This window comes from Diaphorina citri, unplaced genomic scaffold, assembly GCF_000475195.1.
Source record: "Diaphorina citri unplaced genomic scaffold, Diaci psyllid genome assembly version 1.1 scaffold1079, whole genome shotgun sequence".
NCBI classification, from domain to species: Eukaryota; Metazoa; Arthropoda; class Insecta; order Hemiptera; family Psyllidae; genus Diaphorina; species Diaphorina citri.
Window position 1 is genome coordinate 76,036 of NW_007378508.1, and position 14,598 is coordinate 90,633.

A 14,598-nucleotide genomic window follows, 5' to 3' on the forward strand; every position below is an offset into this window, starting at 1 on the left:
TATACGTTTGTCCTCCGTCCGCTCACCTTTTTAAAATATAGCAAAATGTCCGCCTTTTTTGAAGTTTCAGCCTCAAAAACCTAATTTACGTAATGTACCGTTTTCCGTTGAGAAGAGGACGACAGGACTAGAACTTTTAAAAAGCATAAATTTAATTTTTGTGCAATTAAGTCCATGTACAATGTACGTACATTCAGTAGGTATATAAATAAGTGGTAGGTACATACCTACCTACCACTGGTAGGTATGTACCTAGGTACACTGTACAACTGTACCATAGATAAAACAAAAAAAAAAAAAATCATGTTACTTATACTGGTGGTTTTTGTGTTGATTATTTTCTGCGTCCTCCTTTTGGTTGAAATGTCCGCCTTTTTTAGCCAAATGTCCTCCTTTTGAAATTTCTTGTCTGGTAACCCTAAATCGAAGTGATGAATTTCCTAATTTAAAAGAGCAGCTTTCTTTCTTCCAGGCAACGAGATTCAACTGAAAGAAGATAGTCTGAAATTAGAAAGCACATGCAACGAGGCACTAGAAATGTGCGAACAAAATCTCGAGTGTAAGCTGGCGCTAAGCAAAATCACACAATCTTGTCGCTATTACAATTGTAAGCGGCTGAAATGTCGAGAGGCGTTACAAAATTTCTACACAACCGTGGACGAGAAGCTGAGTATTGAAGCGGCTTTCTGTTTATGCAAGTAAGTGGAACAGATATTTTATTGTTATAATACCGTATCTATACATTTTTCCAGTAAAATTGCATTTTCGACATCGATAAATTTACTTTCTGCGTCAATAGAGACTTCTACAACCAAGCGTAGTATCATACTTTGTTATTGGTACAAGGTACATTGTTGAGAGTAATAAATGCTCATTCTTCATTCATCCGTGTCAAATCTAAAGTCGTATAGGTTGGGTAGAAAAAATGAGAAATAATATTATTCGTCTATATCCATTGGTACAAGGTACATTGTTGAGAGTAATAAATGTAAAATCGAATGCTCATTCTTCATTCATCCGTGTCAAATCTAAAGTCGTATAGGTTGGGTAGAAAAAATGAGAAATAATATTATTCGTCTATATCCTAAAGTCAATTCCACGAAACTGGATGTCATAATTTGCTTTTTAATGAGACAAATTCAGTGAATCATAAGAATTTACATGTGAATAATATTAGTGTCAGCCGTGCATTACTCAATCTGCTCATCAAAGTGTAAATCAACAATTCATTATAACCTTCAGTCGTGACAATTTCATTGTTCCCGATTTCCATGAAAAGCCAGAGTTGAAGGTCACAGTTTTCCTCGTAGAAGAGGAAATTTCTACACAAAGCAAAGTTTCACAATTAGACAGCAGACACTTCGTTTCTCGCTCTAAAACCTAGAGATAGCTTGAAAATTGCATTCCATGGAAGCGCAACAGAAGAAATTTATGTACCAGAATAGAGTGAAACTTGTTTCAAAACTCATTATTTTTCATTAACACGTTCCAGATTTTGAAAATAATTATGTCTCAAGTGAGTTCCGAGTCCCTTTATTTGAAATTTCCTTCCTAGTTCGGAATGACCCATTTGTGACGATTGAAAGTTAGGATAAATAAACAAGCTAGAAATGTCCGTAGGGAAGGGAAGACGAATGTTTTGAAAAATTGGGAAGAGAGTTAGAAAGTGGGAAAGAAAAAAGGGGCGAACATGAAGAGAGCGGAGGAAATAGTGATTAGGTGTTACCTAAAATAATTTAGTAGAGAAGAGTAAACATAAAATATTGTACAGAGAAAAGGAGCCTAGGTGAAAGGGATCAAGTCAAGGGGGGAACAGGTCAAAACATACAGCGAAATGAAAGGTTGAGGTTAAAGGATTTGGATTGGGGATACAAACTTTGAAATATCTTTGGATAAAGAGAAAGAAAGAGAGAGAGAGAGAGAGAAGAGAGAGAGAGAGAGCCTTTAGAGAATAGAAGATTTTGCTGTGGACAGTTTCGTGTGTGGAGGATGTTTGGTTTTGTAATAAATTATCTGGAAGCCTCAATGAGGAGAAAAAATACAATACATAAGTACAATATAGGTACGTAGGTAATGTAGGTATACTTAGTAAGCTAACACATTCATTTTCAACCGCAATAGATACACAAAGCCCTGTCACAGATAAAGGCTTAGGATTACAGTTTTTTTATGCCTTATTACGAAGGTAACTTCCACAAAAAGTCCAATACCTAAGTCAATCCAAACTTTCTAATTTTTCAGAAAGAACAAAGGGATCACGAACCAATGTTTGGTTGCTCAAGACTTATTCCATCCAGTATGTGCCCAGCAGCTTGATGCGGGCAATACCGTCCCCACCTGTGACTCCCTGGTGGTCAAATGTCGCACTGACAATGTTTGCAAGTAAGAAAATGGAATAGAATATAATTACTCATATTCTGTTTATCCTGCTTTGAATTGAATACACAATAATGTATTGACTGATGGCCAGGTCCAAAAAGTGAGTTTAAACTTGGTTTAAGTTAAACTCTCGGATTAAACAATCTGAGTATTAAACTTGAACGGAGTTTAAACTCACATTAAGGACCCAGTCCTGAACGAACAAAGTCGGGTCTGGACATTTTAGTTGCTAACTTTGGAGAAAAGTCCATTTTGAAAATAGTCAACGAATGGTCCTTATTTTTAGCACAAGCGGTCTATCGAAATAAGAAAATTCGGAGTTCTGCAAACACTACAATGTTGATCCCTCACTAAATTTTAATATCCCTCATTAAGTTTTAATATTCTTCACTAAATTTCAATATCCCTCACTAAATTTTAATATCCTTCACTAAATTTTAACATCCCTCACTAAATTTTAATATCCCTCACTAAAATTTAATTTCAGGGAGCGTCTGGAGAATTACGAAGGGTCCTGTGCTGTGGACAGTTTGTCCAAACTTTGTGCTGGACCTCCGGAGGAATGCAGAAAAGCCATGTTGGGCATTCTTGGTACTGGACTGAGGTTCAACTGTGCATGTGATGGCATCAACTTGGTCCAGAGACTAAACTGCCTGGGTTGGCAGAGAGTTTTGTGGCTGAATTCCTGCGTTGGTGAGTTTCTTTATAGGTTCCTAGTTTGAAACATAGAACTTGATAAAATCCTGTTTGTGAAGAGTAGAGTTCTTACTTTCCCTTGAGTACAAAATTTTATGATGAGCATAATTATTGTTTGTACCTATTTTGTACCAGATACATAAGAGATTGTTTAGACTAAACGAGTAAAGGAACTTTTCAGTCTCATTCTGGCAGTATAAACTTAGTACCTATATTCTTCTATTCTATTGTGTAATACTGATGATGAAATTCTGTTTCAGTGGAAGCACATCGCGACTTTCACGCCAAGAAGCTCACCCTATCCAACACGTCTCACCATTCCCTCCTCCCTTCTCTTCACACTCACACGTCCGCACCTCAACAAATCCTGATGATCCCTGAAGTCACCACTCTCTCTACAGCTAACACATTCATTTTCAACCGTAATAGATACACAAAGCCCTGTCACAGGTAAAGGCTTAGGATTACAGTTTTTTTATGCCTTATTACGAAGGTAACTTCCACAAAAAGACCATTTCCTAAGTCAATCCAAACTTTCTAATTTTTCAGAAAGAACAAAGGGATCACGAACCAATGTTTGGTTGCTCAAGACTTATTCCATCCAGTTAGAAAAAAAAATATAGCTTTACCTTATTGTATATGTTGGATAGAGACTTACCCTTAACATACATATCTTCTTATTCATAAACATTCCTGTTGATAAAATTATTTTTATATTATAAATGTGTTGTTAAAAATAATGATACCTTTTAATAAAATTGTTACAATTATTAGTTCAATTATAGTTAGTTTAAGTACAGTTCACACCCGCTAAAATATGCAATTGAAAGCATTATATAAAATGGTAGAAATTGAAGTAGTTATGGGATTTAATATGGTAGGTACTTTACTCATATTAGCAAAGATAGTAACATGACACTTTATTTTAAACCATTTACGATGAATACCTACCAAAGAGATAAGAAAATTAGATAAGATTTGAAAGATAAAAAAAAAAAAAAAATGTGTAAAAACGGAGAGACAAAAGGAGAGCCTTTAGAGAATAGAAGATTTTGCTGTGGACAGTTTCGTGTGTGGAGGATGTTTGGTTTTGTAATAAATTATCTGGAAGCCTCAATGAGGAGAAAAAATACAATACATAAGTACAATATAGGTACGTAGGTAATGTAGGTATACTTAGTAAGCTAACACATTCATTTTCAACCGCAATAGATACACAAAGCCCTGTCACAGATAAAGGCTTAGGATTACAGTTTTTTTATGCCTTATTACGAAGGTAACTTCCACAAAAAGTCCAATACCTAAGTCAATCCAAACTTTCTAATTTTTCAGAAAGAACAAAGGGATCACGAACCAATGTTTGGTTGCTCAAGACTTATTCCATCCAGTATGTGCCCAGCAGCTTGATGCGGGCAATACCGTCCCCACCTGTGACTCCCTGGTGGTCAAATGTCGCACTGACAATGTTTGCAAGTAAGAAAATGGAATAGAATATAATTACTCATATTCTGTTTATCCTGCTTTGAATTGAATACACAATAATGTATTGACTGATGGCCAGGTCCAAAAAGTGAGTTTAAACTTGGTTTAAGTTAAACTCTCGGATTAAACAATCTGAGTATTAAACTTGAACGGAGTTTAAACTCACATTAAGGACCCAGTCCTGAACGAACAAAGTCGGGTCTGGACATTTTAGTTGCTAACTTTGGAGAAAAGTCATCCAAAAAGTGAGTTTAAACTTGGTTTAAACAATCTGAGTGCTTAAATCAATATTAAACTTAAACGGAGTTTAAACTCACATTAAGGACCCAGTCCTGAACGAACAAAGTCGGGTCTGGACATTTTAGTTGCTAACTTTGGAGAAAAGTCCATTTTGAAAATAGTCAACGAATGGTCCTTATTTTTAGCACAAGCGGTCTATCGAAATAAGAAAATTCGGAGTTCTGCAAACACTACAATGTTGATCCCTCACTAAATTTTAATATCCCTCATTAAGTTTTAATATTCTTCACTAAATTGCATTTTGAAAATGGTCAACGAATGGTCCTTATTTTTTGCACAAGCGGTCTATCGAAATAAAATTCGGAGTTCTGCAAACACTACAATGTTGATCCCTCACTAAATTTTAATATCCCTCATTAAGTTTTAATATTCTTCACTAAATTGATTCCCGGGGTCAGAAAATTGGTCTGGGAAAGTGGATAAGTTTTTGGATATAAACTCGTCACTTTATAAGCTTGACGTTGGATGTAGTTACCAAGCAATGCAGTAAAATAGCCCAAAGCTAGAGTAGGTATCTCGATATTAAAGTTTAGATGTAATCAATAAAATACCTACTAGTCTTTAGGGACAAGAGTTTTTTTTGCCTATCAAAGACGATAAATACAGGTGAGACATTTGCAGTCAAACTGTACCTGAACAGGTCGTCCAAACATAGTCGATTCGACGTAGATCGATCATCAATAGATTATGTGGACACACCTTAAGAACGCAATGGTGGGCATTGATGGACAAACACAACTGCTCAAATGTCGGCCCTTTTACTCTTTCTTTTTTGAGGGGAACGATAAATACAGGTGAGACATTTGCAGTCAAACTGTACCTGAACAGGTCGTCTAAAAGTGTGTCCAAACATAGTCGACTCGACGTAGATCGATCATCAATAGATTATGTAGACACACCTTAAGAACGCAATGGTGGGCATTGATGGACAAACACAACTGCTCAAATGTCGGCCCTTTTACTCTTTCTTTTTTGAGGGGCCCCCCCATTTCTGTTCCACCTAGTTCGATTCTTCTCTTGATTCATTCTGGATATGTCTACGAGTGATGTACTCGTATGTCTCTAGCTCTATTATTGTACCTATAGTAGCTTTATTATTTGTTATCTTTTCAGAACTTTGTGTGATCCGAAGACCTTTGCAGGACGATATTATAATCAGAATTGGTGAAGGAATTCGGGTAAGTGTAACTACATCACCTCCACTAAAGTCATAAAACAACTTATGAGATAAGATTACACCTGAATCTTCGGAGGGATTAGTACAATGGAGTATTTAGGTATTGAAATTAGTAAGAAATCGGTCCTCTTTTTGACAAAATGACTCTCAATACATTATCTCTATTTTCAGCTCAACAAAGAAAGCGAGCTATGAGATAAGGTTACACCTGAATCTTCGGAGGGATTAGTACAATGGAGTATTTAGGTACCTATTGAAATTAGTAAGAAATCGGTCCTCTTTTTGACAAAATGACTCTCAATACATTATCTCTATTTTCAGCTCAACAAAGAAAGCGAGGAGAGAAATTATATATACAAAGTGGAAACCTATAGCTAATTAAAGTGAAGAAAAATGTAACTTAAATTGGATAAAAAAGTGTTTGATTTCATTAGATAGGTTTCGTTCATTTTATTTCAGGTAGAATTAGTGTCATTAAATCGATAATCCTATTACATTTTGTACTTCTTCATCACTTGTCACAAATGGCTCATACGATTACCTTACTGTGAGTGAGATTCTGTCATTTCAATGATTCACTATAGAATATTCTGATTTTCCTGCCGACTTTTCTTGTCTTCTTTATTGAGAGCAATGTAGAGCTTGGTTTGATACATACGAAGTTTGGACCAGATAAAGAAATCTCTTTGAGCTAAGATCTGAGCAGCGGCCAGTGCAGCGTTGCTAGGGGCGGTGACAGTTGAACAGGCAATACCTGAAAATATAGAGCGATTTTTTTTAACGGGGATGAAAGTTACCATTAAGTTCGACGTAAGGATGACAGGACGTCACTCCACGGTCGATGGGGAGAAGGGGATCGTCGGATATTCCAGGACCATCTTTGGAGAAATGAACCAACTAACCTGCAGGTAGATTCAGCGAAGACCAGACATCTCTTCCGGTCGAGTCCAGGGGAGGACAATTGATAACGGGATAGCATGTGTTTCCTGATATCACAGGTCCTAGACCATTACTCTTGCCTGCTACAGCAATGAACACCACGTTCTTTCCAGAGCCTGGAAAAAGAGAAAATTTCAATTGATCTTTCTTTACTTCCATACAACTTTAAAATAGTGTAAGTAGGAATTTTTATTTAATAGGATGCTATACACTGCCTAGGCGAAACGTCACTTTACTTCGAGGTAGACCGCAATACAAGTAAATGAAAAGATGGAAGACTGTTTTAATTTGAATACTTGACATGATTATTTCAAAATGATTGTTAAAAATATTCTCAATTCCTTTACCTTCATATTGTGCAATGACATTGAGAGCTTCAGCAGTCTGTTTGTGTGCTGATACTATTCTCACAACATAGGATACTTCTAGCTACAGTCGCCATCGATTGATGTTGACTGAACCGTCCACACTGCCTCGATAACATAGATCGACGGCCGGTCGATTATGTTTGGACACACCTTAATATATTTTTATTACAATGCCTTCGGAAAAAGCATACTTGAAGTATTTCACAAAGGTCCTCTTTGTTAATGTAGCTTCTTTGTTCGATTTCAGAGGTCAAGAGAGTGCAGGAATAGTGACAAGTGAAGGCATAGATTCTAGAAGATTCAACATTATGAAAGGAATGGGGGAAATGAGAAAATTTCAATTGATCTTTCTTTACTCCCATGCAACTTTAAAATAGTGTAAGTAGGAATTTTTATTTAATAGAATGCTATACACTGCCTAGGTAAAACGTCACTTTACTTCGAGCTAGACCGCAATACAAGTAAATGAAAAGATGGAAGAATGTATTCATTTGAATACTTGACATGTCATCCTTGACATGATTATTTCAAAATGATTCCTGTTAAAAAATATTCCCTATTCCTTTAGTTACCTTCATATTGTGCAATGACATTGAGAGCTTCAGCAGTCTGTTTGTGTGCTGATACTATTCTCACAACATAGGATACTTCTAGCTAGAAAGCGAGCCCTACTGTTCTGAGGTTTGCCAATGCGGCTTCAAACGTGAGCTATCCTGTACCACATTTTGTGTCAAAACCGCCCCATGTAAAACGGACTTTGCGTTCTACAACCATGCTGCCCCCGCTTATCAAGCCAATAGAGGAAGGTGCATCTGTTACTCGCGAAGGTTCATTTGTATGAGACCGCCCACTTGTAAGTACCTACCCAAGTGTTTTGCTTGAACAAAGATTGCCTTTGGGAATTGAGGATTGCCTGCCTCGGTGGTGTAGTGGTCAAGACACTTGCCTGGTAAACAGGATGGCTTGGGTTTAATACCAGCCGAGGTATGGAATTTTATCCTGAATTTAATTTGATAATTTGACCACAGTAAAGTGGTAGCCTACTGCTGGACTAAAAGGACTTTTCAGTCTTATGCGCGCAGTACCTATAAATAAGCACTACTATTATTATTTGGCAACTGATGCCAGAAAAAGAATTTCCATCCTATCAGTTGATAGTGCAACCAAAGAAACAAACTAGTCATTAGTCTATCTGATCTAATTCTTTTCACTTCTACATTTCAGCCTCCATAGAAGCTTACAACATGACACAGGGAGTATTCCTGTTCCTGGGATACAGTGAGGAGGACGAAGAACATCTCAGGAAATATGTCAAACAGGAGGGCGTGTTTGAGGCTGTTCAAAATTTACAGGAAATGTTCCTGGCTTCAGAGCCAAAAGTAGGTGATGGGTAAAAGTTTTGGAGAACATCTCTTTATTCTGGAATGTTCCCAAAGTGTAAATCTATTACCATTGTTCTAGCATTTCTGTTTCTTTTATTAAGTATAGCAGTGGTTTGACTAGTTTTGAATGTGTGCATCCCTAAACATGATTTTTGTCTTTGACTTAACATGGCTGGTACTTAGTGTCTCACTTTAAAGTCCTCATACCACGCGAGCGTTTGATCAATGACAGGATACTGAAATGTATTGAAAAAGATGAGTAAAAAACTAACACCCATTATTTTTCCTCCTCACAGACGCGATGTTACCTTGACTTATTTGCCACATTCAAGGAGAATATTATCTTAGTTGCCAAAATCTCAAACTCCAACTCTTCATCACCAGGATTTCAAACACAACCAAACTGAGTCTCTTCATGATTTGTACTTCATCTCTCGCAACATTGTCCAAGTTTGCAGACAAGATCTGCTCATCTGACCATTGCGGGTCGTGATTTGCATCGTCCTAGGAGAAATAAACGGTGATAAAATAAACGATAATGAAACAATACGGAAAAATATATTAAAAATAAAAGATATAAACTCCATTCTTATTCACACTCACATATCCCTTTTCCCTATCTCCTTAGCATAAAATAAATTATGTCTTGCCTAATAAACTATAATGAAACAATACGGAAAAATATATAAAAAATAAAAGATATAAACTCCATTCTTATTCACACTCACATATCCCTTTTCCCTATCTCCTTAGCATAAAATAAATTATGTCTTGCCGATGTAGACGATTGGTGTGTTTTCATGTCCTATATACGAGTATAGGTGTTCTTTAATGGAAAGAGCATTATTATATAAAAAATAGGCATAAATCGAGAAAAAAAAGTCACTTCGTTAATATCTTTGTAAAGAGGTGACTAGTCGGTGTTAGGAAATCAATTTCTTAAATGTTTATTTCTTGGGTACATAAACTCACTTTGAAAAATGTCTCTTGACAGGGTGGACAAAAGCGGTAGCACTCTTGAGTACCCGGGTGTCTCTTGAGGTAAGACCCGGTGGCCAATCTACGTGTGACCCACTCTATAGGAATCATGGTCACATCAAGTGTTTTGCTTGAACAAAGATTGCCTTTGGGAATTGAGGATTGCCTGCCTCGGTGGTGTAGTGGTCAAGATACTTGCCTGGTAAACAGGATGGCTTGGGTTTAATCCCAGCCGAGGTATGGAAGTTTATCCTGAATTTAATTTGATAATTTGACCACAGTAAAGTGGTAGCCTACTGCTGGACTAAAAGGACTTTTCAGTCTTATGCGCGCAGTACCTATAAATAAGCACTACTATTATTATTTGGCAACTGATGCCAGAAAAAGAATTTCCATCCTATCAGTTGATAGTGCAACCAAAGAAACAAACTAGTCATTAGTCTATCTGATCTGGAATTCCCATCCTATCAGTTGGTAGTGCAACCAAAGAAACAAACTAGTCATTAGTCTATCTGATCTAGTTCTTTTCTCTTCAACATTTCAGCCTCCATAGAAGCTTACAACATGACACAGGGAGTATTCCTGTTCCTGGGATACAGTGAGGAGGACGAAGAACATCTCAGGAAATATGTCAAACAGGAGGGCGTGTTTGAGGCCGTTCAAAATTTACAGGAAATGTTCCTGGCTTCAGAGCCAAAAGTAAGTGATGGGTAAAAGTTTTGGGGAACATCTCTTTATTCTGGAATGTTCCCAAAGTGTAAATCTATTACCATTGTTCTAGCATTTCTGTTTCTTTTATTAAGTATAGCAGTGGTTTTGGTTTGACTAGTTTTGAATGTGTGCATCCCTAAACATGGTTTTTGTCTTTGACTTAATTAACATGGCTGGTACTGGTACTTACACCCATATTTATGAACAAAATGCTGGCTCTTAAGTTCGTGCTAAGCATAGTCTCAAGGCATTTGATTGGTCAATTTTGACTTGAGACTGATCTAAGAACGATCATTCTTGTTCATAAATACGAGTGTCAGTGTCTCAGTTTAAAGTCCTCACACCACGCGAGCGTTTGATCAATGACAGGATACCATTGAAATGTATTGAAAAAGATGAGTAAAAAACCAACACACATTATTTTTCCTCCTTACAGACGCGATGTTACCTTGACTTATTTGCCACATTCAAGGAGAATATTATCTTAGTTGCCAAAATCTCAAACTCCAACTCTTCATCAATGCGTGGAGTATCTTCGAATAAGTTATCGCTGGCCACTTTCCTCAAAGAAAAGGTAGGTAGTATACACGACTATCTTATATTTTATTAGTCCTTTCTCGTCTACATCACTTTTAGTGGTATTTTAAAGTGGTTAAAGTGGTAAAATTCTCATAAATGAGTTTTAAAGATGTGGCTTGCTGAATAAGGCAGAATCTTCGGAGATGGACAGAGCTCTGCAACAACAAATTGAATGTTGCAAATACCAAATACAGATATCCCTCTCACAACAAAACCCCTACTCTCGATCTTTTCCTGGTATTATCCAATCTCTATTTTACTTTTCTAGGAGGAATGTTCGGAGCCTATGAAACAGATTGCTGAGAAGATCAATTCTCATGATCACGCCATCAGCACTCATCTTCGACTATCCATGTTCAAAGTGGCACAAGTTGATGTTATACCGCCCAAATCCAACGCTACCCCACTGTTCCATGTAAAATACTATGACCTTCTGTGTTGTTTAGTACCATTGCTCACCAAATATTTCGTGTCCTTTTAGTTGTCTCGAGTTTCTTGTTACGTGTTTCTTTTTCCTGTATATTCTGTTCCTGATTTTTTCCCCCCTTTGTGTGTAGCATAGATAAAAAGAGCTGTCCAACAACGGGTGATTTCTTTCTTCTGAGGCACATGATTTTTTTTTCCAGCAAGTTTTGTATGCTAAAAAAGACATTTTTCTAAAGCACATTTCAGTGTTTCAATTAGAAAAGGTACCATGTCTACGTTCCTGATTTTCCCCCCTTTGTGTGTAGCATCTGTAGCATAGATAAAAAGAGCTGTCCAACAACGGGTGATTTCTTTCTTCTGAGGCACATGATTTTTTTTTTCCAGCAAGTTTTGTATGCTAAAAAAGACATTTTTCTAAAGCACATTTCAGTGTTTCAATTAGAAAAGGTACCATGTCTAACTTCTAGCTCATTCAGTTGACTCACTATTTTGTTGGCGAATGGTAAGTCAGACGAGGAACCTAAAGCTAGGACAACCTGCAAAAATAATAAAAAATGAAATGAAAAATGTTGTTGAAATAGTGAGTGAAAATGAGCGAAAGTTTTTTTTTTTGAGGAACGATTCCTAAAAGGTATGGTGTTGTATTATGTAAATGACCCAGGGGCGGGTTCTCAGAAAGGTATGAGAAAGAAGAACTTACCAAATTATCCGTAGGTCTCTTCACACTTGCTAAGGTATCTGCAATCCATGTGAAATTGAGCTTGACCTGATTCAGTCCTTCTGCTGTGACGTTGGACAGATTTCGGTACACCTGTTTATCCTTCATCAGCTCTTTCTTACCCTCAGGCCAGAGCCTCCAGGAGTCACTGTCGATTACATCGGAGACAAGGATGTTTCCTGGAATTTTTTCGGATGAAATTCAATTAGTCAAAAGGAAAAATCATGTTTGCCATAGCAAGTCTGCATTCTCATTCTCCTCACACACAATCATTTTACCAGCAGTTAAAAGTCTGTAGCACATGCTTGAACAGTCAGAAACCTCGACAGCACATAACTTCATAGGGGCTTGTGGGGAACTAAATCCTTGAAAAGAAACAAACAAAGAACACCTTACCTTCATTATCAATTCCGAATTCAATCTTCATGTCAACTAGAACACAATTGAGACTGGCCCAAACTTTTTCCAGGATTTCCAAAAGTTTGTAGCACATGCTTGAACAGTCAGAAACCTCGATAGCATATAACTTCATAGGGGCTTGGGGGAACTAAATCCTTGAAAAGAAACAAACAAAGGACACCTTACCTTCATTATCAATTCCGAATTCAATCTTCATGTCAACTAGAACACAATTGAGACTGGCCCAAACTTTTTCCAGGATTTCAAACACAACCAAACTGAGTCTCTTCATGATTTGTACTTCATCTCTCGCAACATTGTCCAAGTTTGCAGACAAGATCTGCTCATCTGACCATTGCGGGTCGTGATTTGCATCGTCCTAGGAGAAATAAACGGTGATATAATAAACTATAATGAAACAATACGGAAAAATATATAAAAAATAAAAGATATAAACTCCATTCTTATTCACACTCACATATCCCTTTTCCCTATCTCCTTAGCATAAAATAAATTATGTCTTGCCGATGTAGACGATTGGTGTGTTTTCATGTCCTATATCCGAGTATAGGTGTTCTTTAATGGAAAGAGTATTATTATAATTATAAAAAATAGGCATAAATCGAGAAAAAAAAGTCACTTCGTTAATATCTTTGTAAAGAGGTGACTAGTCGGTGTTAGGAAGTCAATTTCTTAAATGTTTATTTCTTGGGTACATAAACTCACTTTGAAAAATGTCTCTTGACAGGGTGGACAAAAGCGATAGCACTCTTGAGTACCCGGGTGTCTCTTGAGGTAAGACCCGGTGGCCAATCTACGTGTGACCCACTCTATAGGAATCATGGTCACATTTCGGGCCAGGAAAACAGTGGGAGAGACCTGTTTGACAAAAGTGGTTGGAACGCCTGAGGACCGAAAAAAAAGAATTTTAATTGTATTAGCGTTGAATGCTTGTCATAAATGTCGTTCTTCAAATAATACGCTGTGCTAAATTTTATGATTTGTACTTAAACTACATACCAACCTCCAACGAAATCCATCGCGCTAACCACTATACTAATGAGAGTAATGAGTTACCCAAGGACCAAGATCTAATATGAAGCCTAAAAATCACAAGAAAAGGCTAAAATTTCAAGCTTTAGGCCGGAGCTGGGACTTGCCAAATCGGGTTATTTCGGGATTTAGGATTCAATCGATCTAGGATTGAACTCAATCCTAGGATAATCTACAACCAAAGTCAATGTTTCTTCAGTGGAAAAGGTGGTATCCCAAATATCTCAAGAACGGTTTGTCGCAGAGCGATGAAATTTGGTATGCTATCCCGGTATGGTCCAAGGACGCGACTGTATTTTAGTTTATATTTTGAATAGATACTTTTATTTATCTACTTAAATATTTTAACCAAAGGAAAATAATAGGTACGTATATTTATCTAGACCTTTTAGGCATAACCAGATGAAAATAAAACAAAAGGCAATACTGGAGAGGAGAAATTCTTCTAGACTTCTAGCACTGTTACCTATATGAGTGTGCCCTAGTTTTTTAAGTTGCTCAACATTCGAAGACTTTGTTTCGCAACATTTTTATATATGTACGTATGTATGTATACCACAGGTTTAAATGGGAAAAGGTTGTATACAAAATATCTCAAGAACGGTTTGTCATAGAGCGATGAAATTTGGTATGCTATCCCGGTATGGTCCAAGGACGTGACTGTAACAATTTGGTAAAAATCGGATAGTCACCCATCCAGATATCAACCAAAGTCAATGTTGCTTCGAACTTTGAAAGTAAAAAATCAATTCATACCTACTTTACATGATTCCTTATTACACGGGGAGTATTTTAAGATAGAAAAATTTCTTATTTTTTTGGACTTAGAAAATTAAAAAAGTTCAATTTTTGGACACTTATAAATGGTCTCTCATTACATGGGGAGTATTTTAAGATAGGAAATTTTCGACCAAAAATTGGCCGCAACATTTGCGCAGCTGTTGCAGAACAAAATGTTTCCTGTGTGCAAATACTAGACACCCATAAGAGCCGAACTTCAACCTGCAACAT

General features: G+C 36.9%; 2 protein-coding genes across 2 annotated transcripts in view; one reads left to right on the top strand and one right to left on the bottom strand.

Moving 5' to 3' along the window:
- The window catches only part of LOC103514079, an 80,083-nt gene extending 68,383 nt beyond the window's left edge, over positions 1–11,700 (top strand). The window contains exons 6-20 of the mRNA XM_026827125.1: positions 458–698; positions 2,242–2,382; positions 2,867–3,072; positions 3,336–3,525; positions 4,408–4,548; positions 4,888–4,990; positions 5,451–5,463; positions 5,971–6,035; positions 6,206–6,213; positions 7,998–8,194; positions 8,566–8,720; positions 9,020–9,128; positions 10,246–10,400; positions 10,849–10,986; positions 11,260–11,700. Coding sequence (XP_026682926.1) covers positions 458–698; positions 2,242–2,382; positions 2,867–3,072; positions 3,336–3,525; positions 4,408–4,548; positions 4,888–4,990; positions 5,451–5,463; positions 5,971–6,035; positions 6,206–6,213; positions 7,998–8,194; positions 8,566–8,720; positions 9,020–9,128; positions 10,246–10,400; positions 10,849–10,986; positions 11,260–11,472 — 2,075 coding nt within the window. The 3' untranslated portion in view covers positions 11,473–11,700. The remainder of the gene's footprint in view (positions 1–457; positions 699–2,241; positions 2,383–2,866; positions 3,073–3,335; positions 3,526–4,407; positions 4,549–4,887; positions 4,991–5,450; positions 5,464–5,970; positions 6,036–6,205; positions 6,214–7,997; positions 8,195–8,565; positions 8,721–9,019; positions 9,129–10,245; positions 10,401–10,848; positions 10,987–11,259) is intronic.
- Positions 11,701–11,851: 151 nt separating this feature from the next.
- On the bottom strand, positions 11,852–13,377 carry LOC103514080 (multifunctional protein ADE2). Its single transcript, XM_008478948.1, has 4 exons — positions 13,261–13,377; positions 12,721–12,913; positions 12,118–12,314; positions 11,852–11,953 (listed from the first exon to the last, which is right to left on the bottom strand). Exons 1-4 carry the CDS (start codon positions 13,375–13,377, stop codon positions 11,852–11,854), a joined length of 609 nt encoding a protein of 202 aa, XP_008477170.1.
- Positions 13,378–14,598: the final 1,221 nt, after the last annotated feature.

Excerpts from the sequence above, each read along its gene's own strand:
- LOC103514080 (XM_008478948.1), bottom strand. The coding sequence starts at position 13,377 with ATGATTCCTATAGAGTGGGTCACACGTAGATTGGCCACCGGGTCTTAC. Across the intron at positions 12,914-13,260 it reads GTCAAGAGACATTTTTCAAA|GACGATGCAAATCACGACCC; the intron begins GTGAGTTTATGT and ends TATTTCTCCTAG. Across the intron at positions 11,954-12,117 it reads AGAGACCTACGGATAATTTG|GTTGTCCTAGCTTTAGGTTC; the intron begins GTAAGTTCTTCT and ends TTATTTTTGCAG.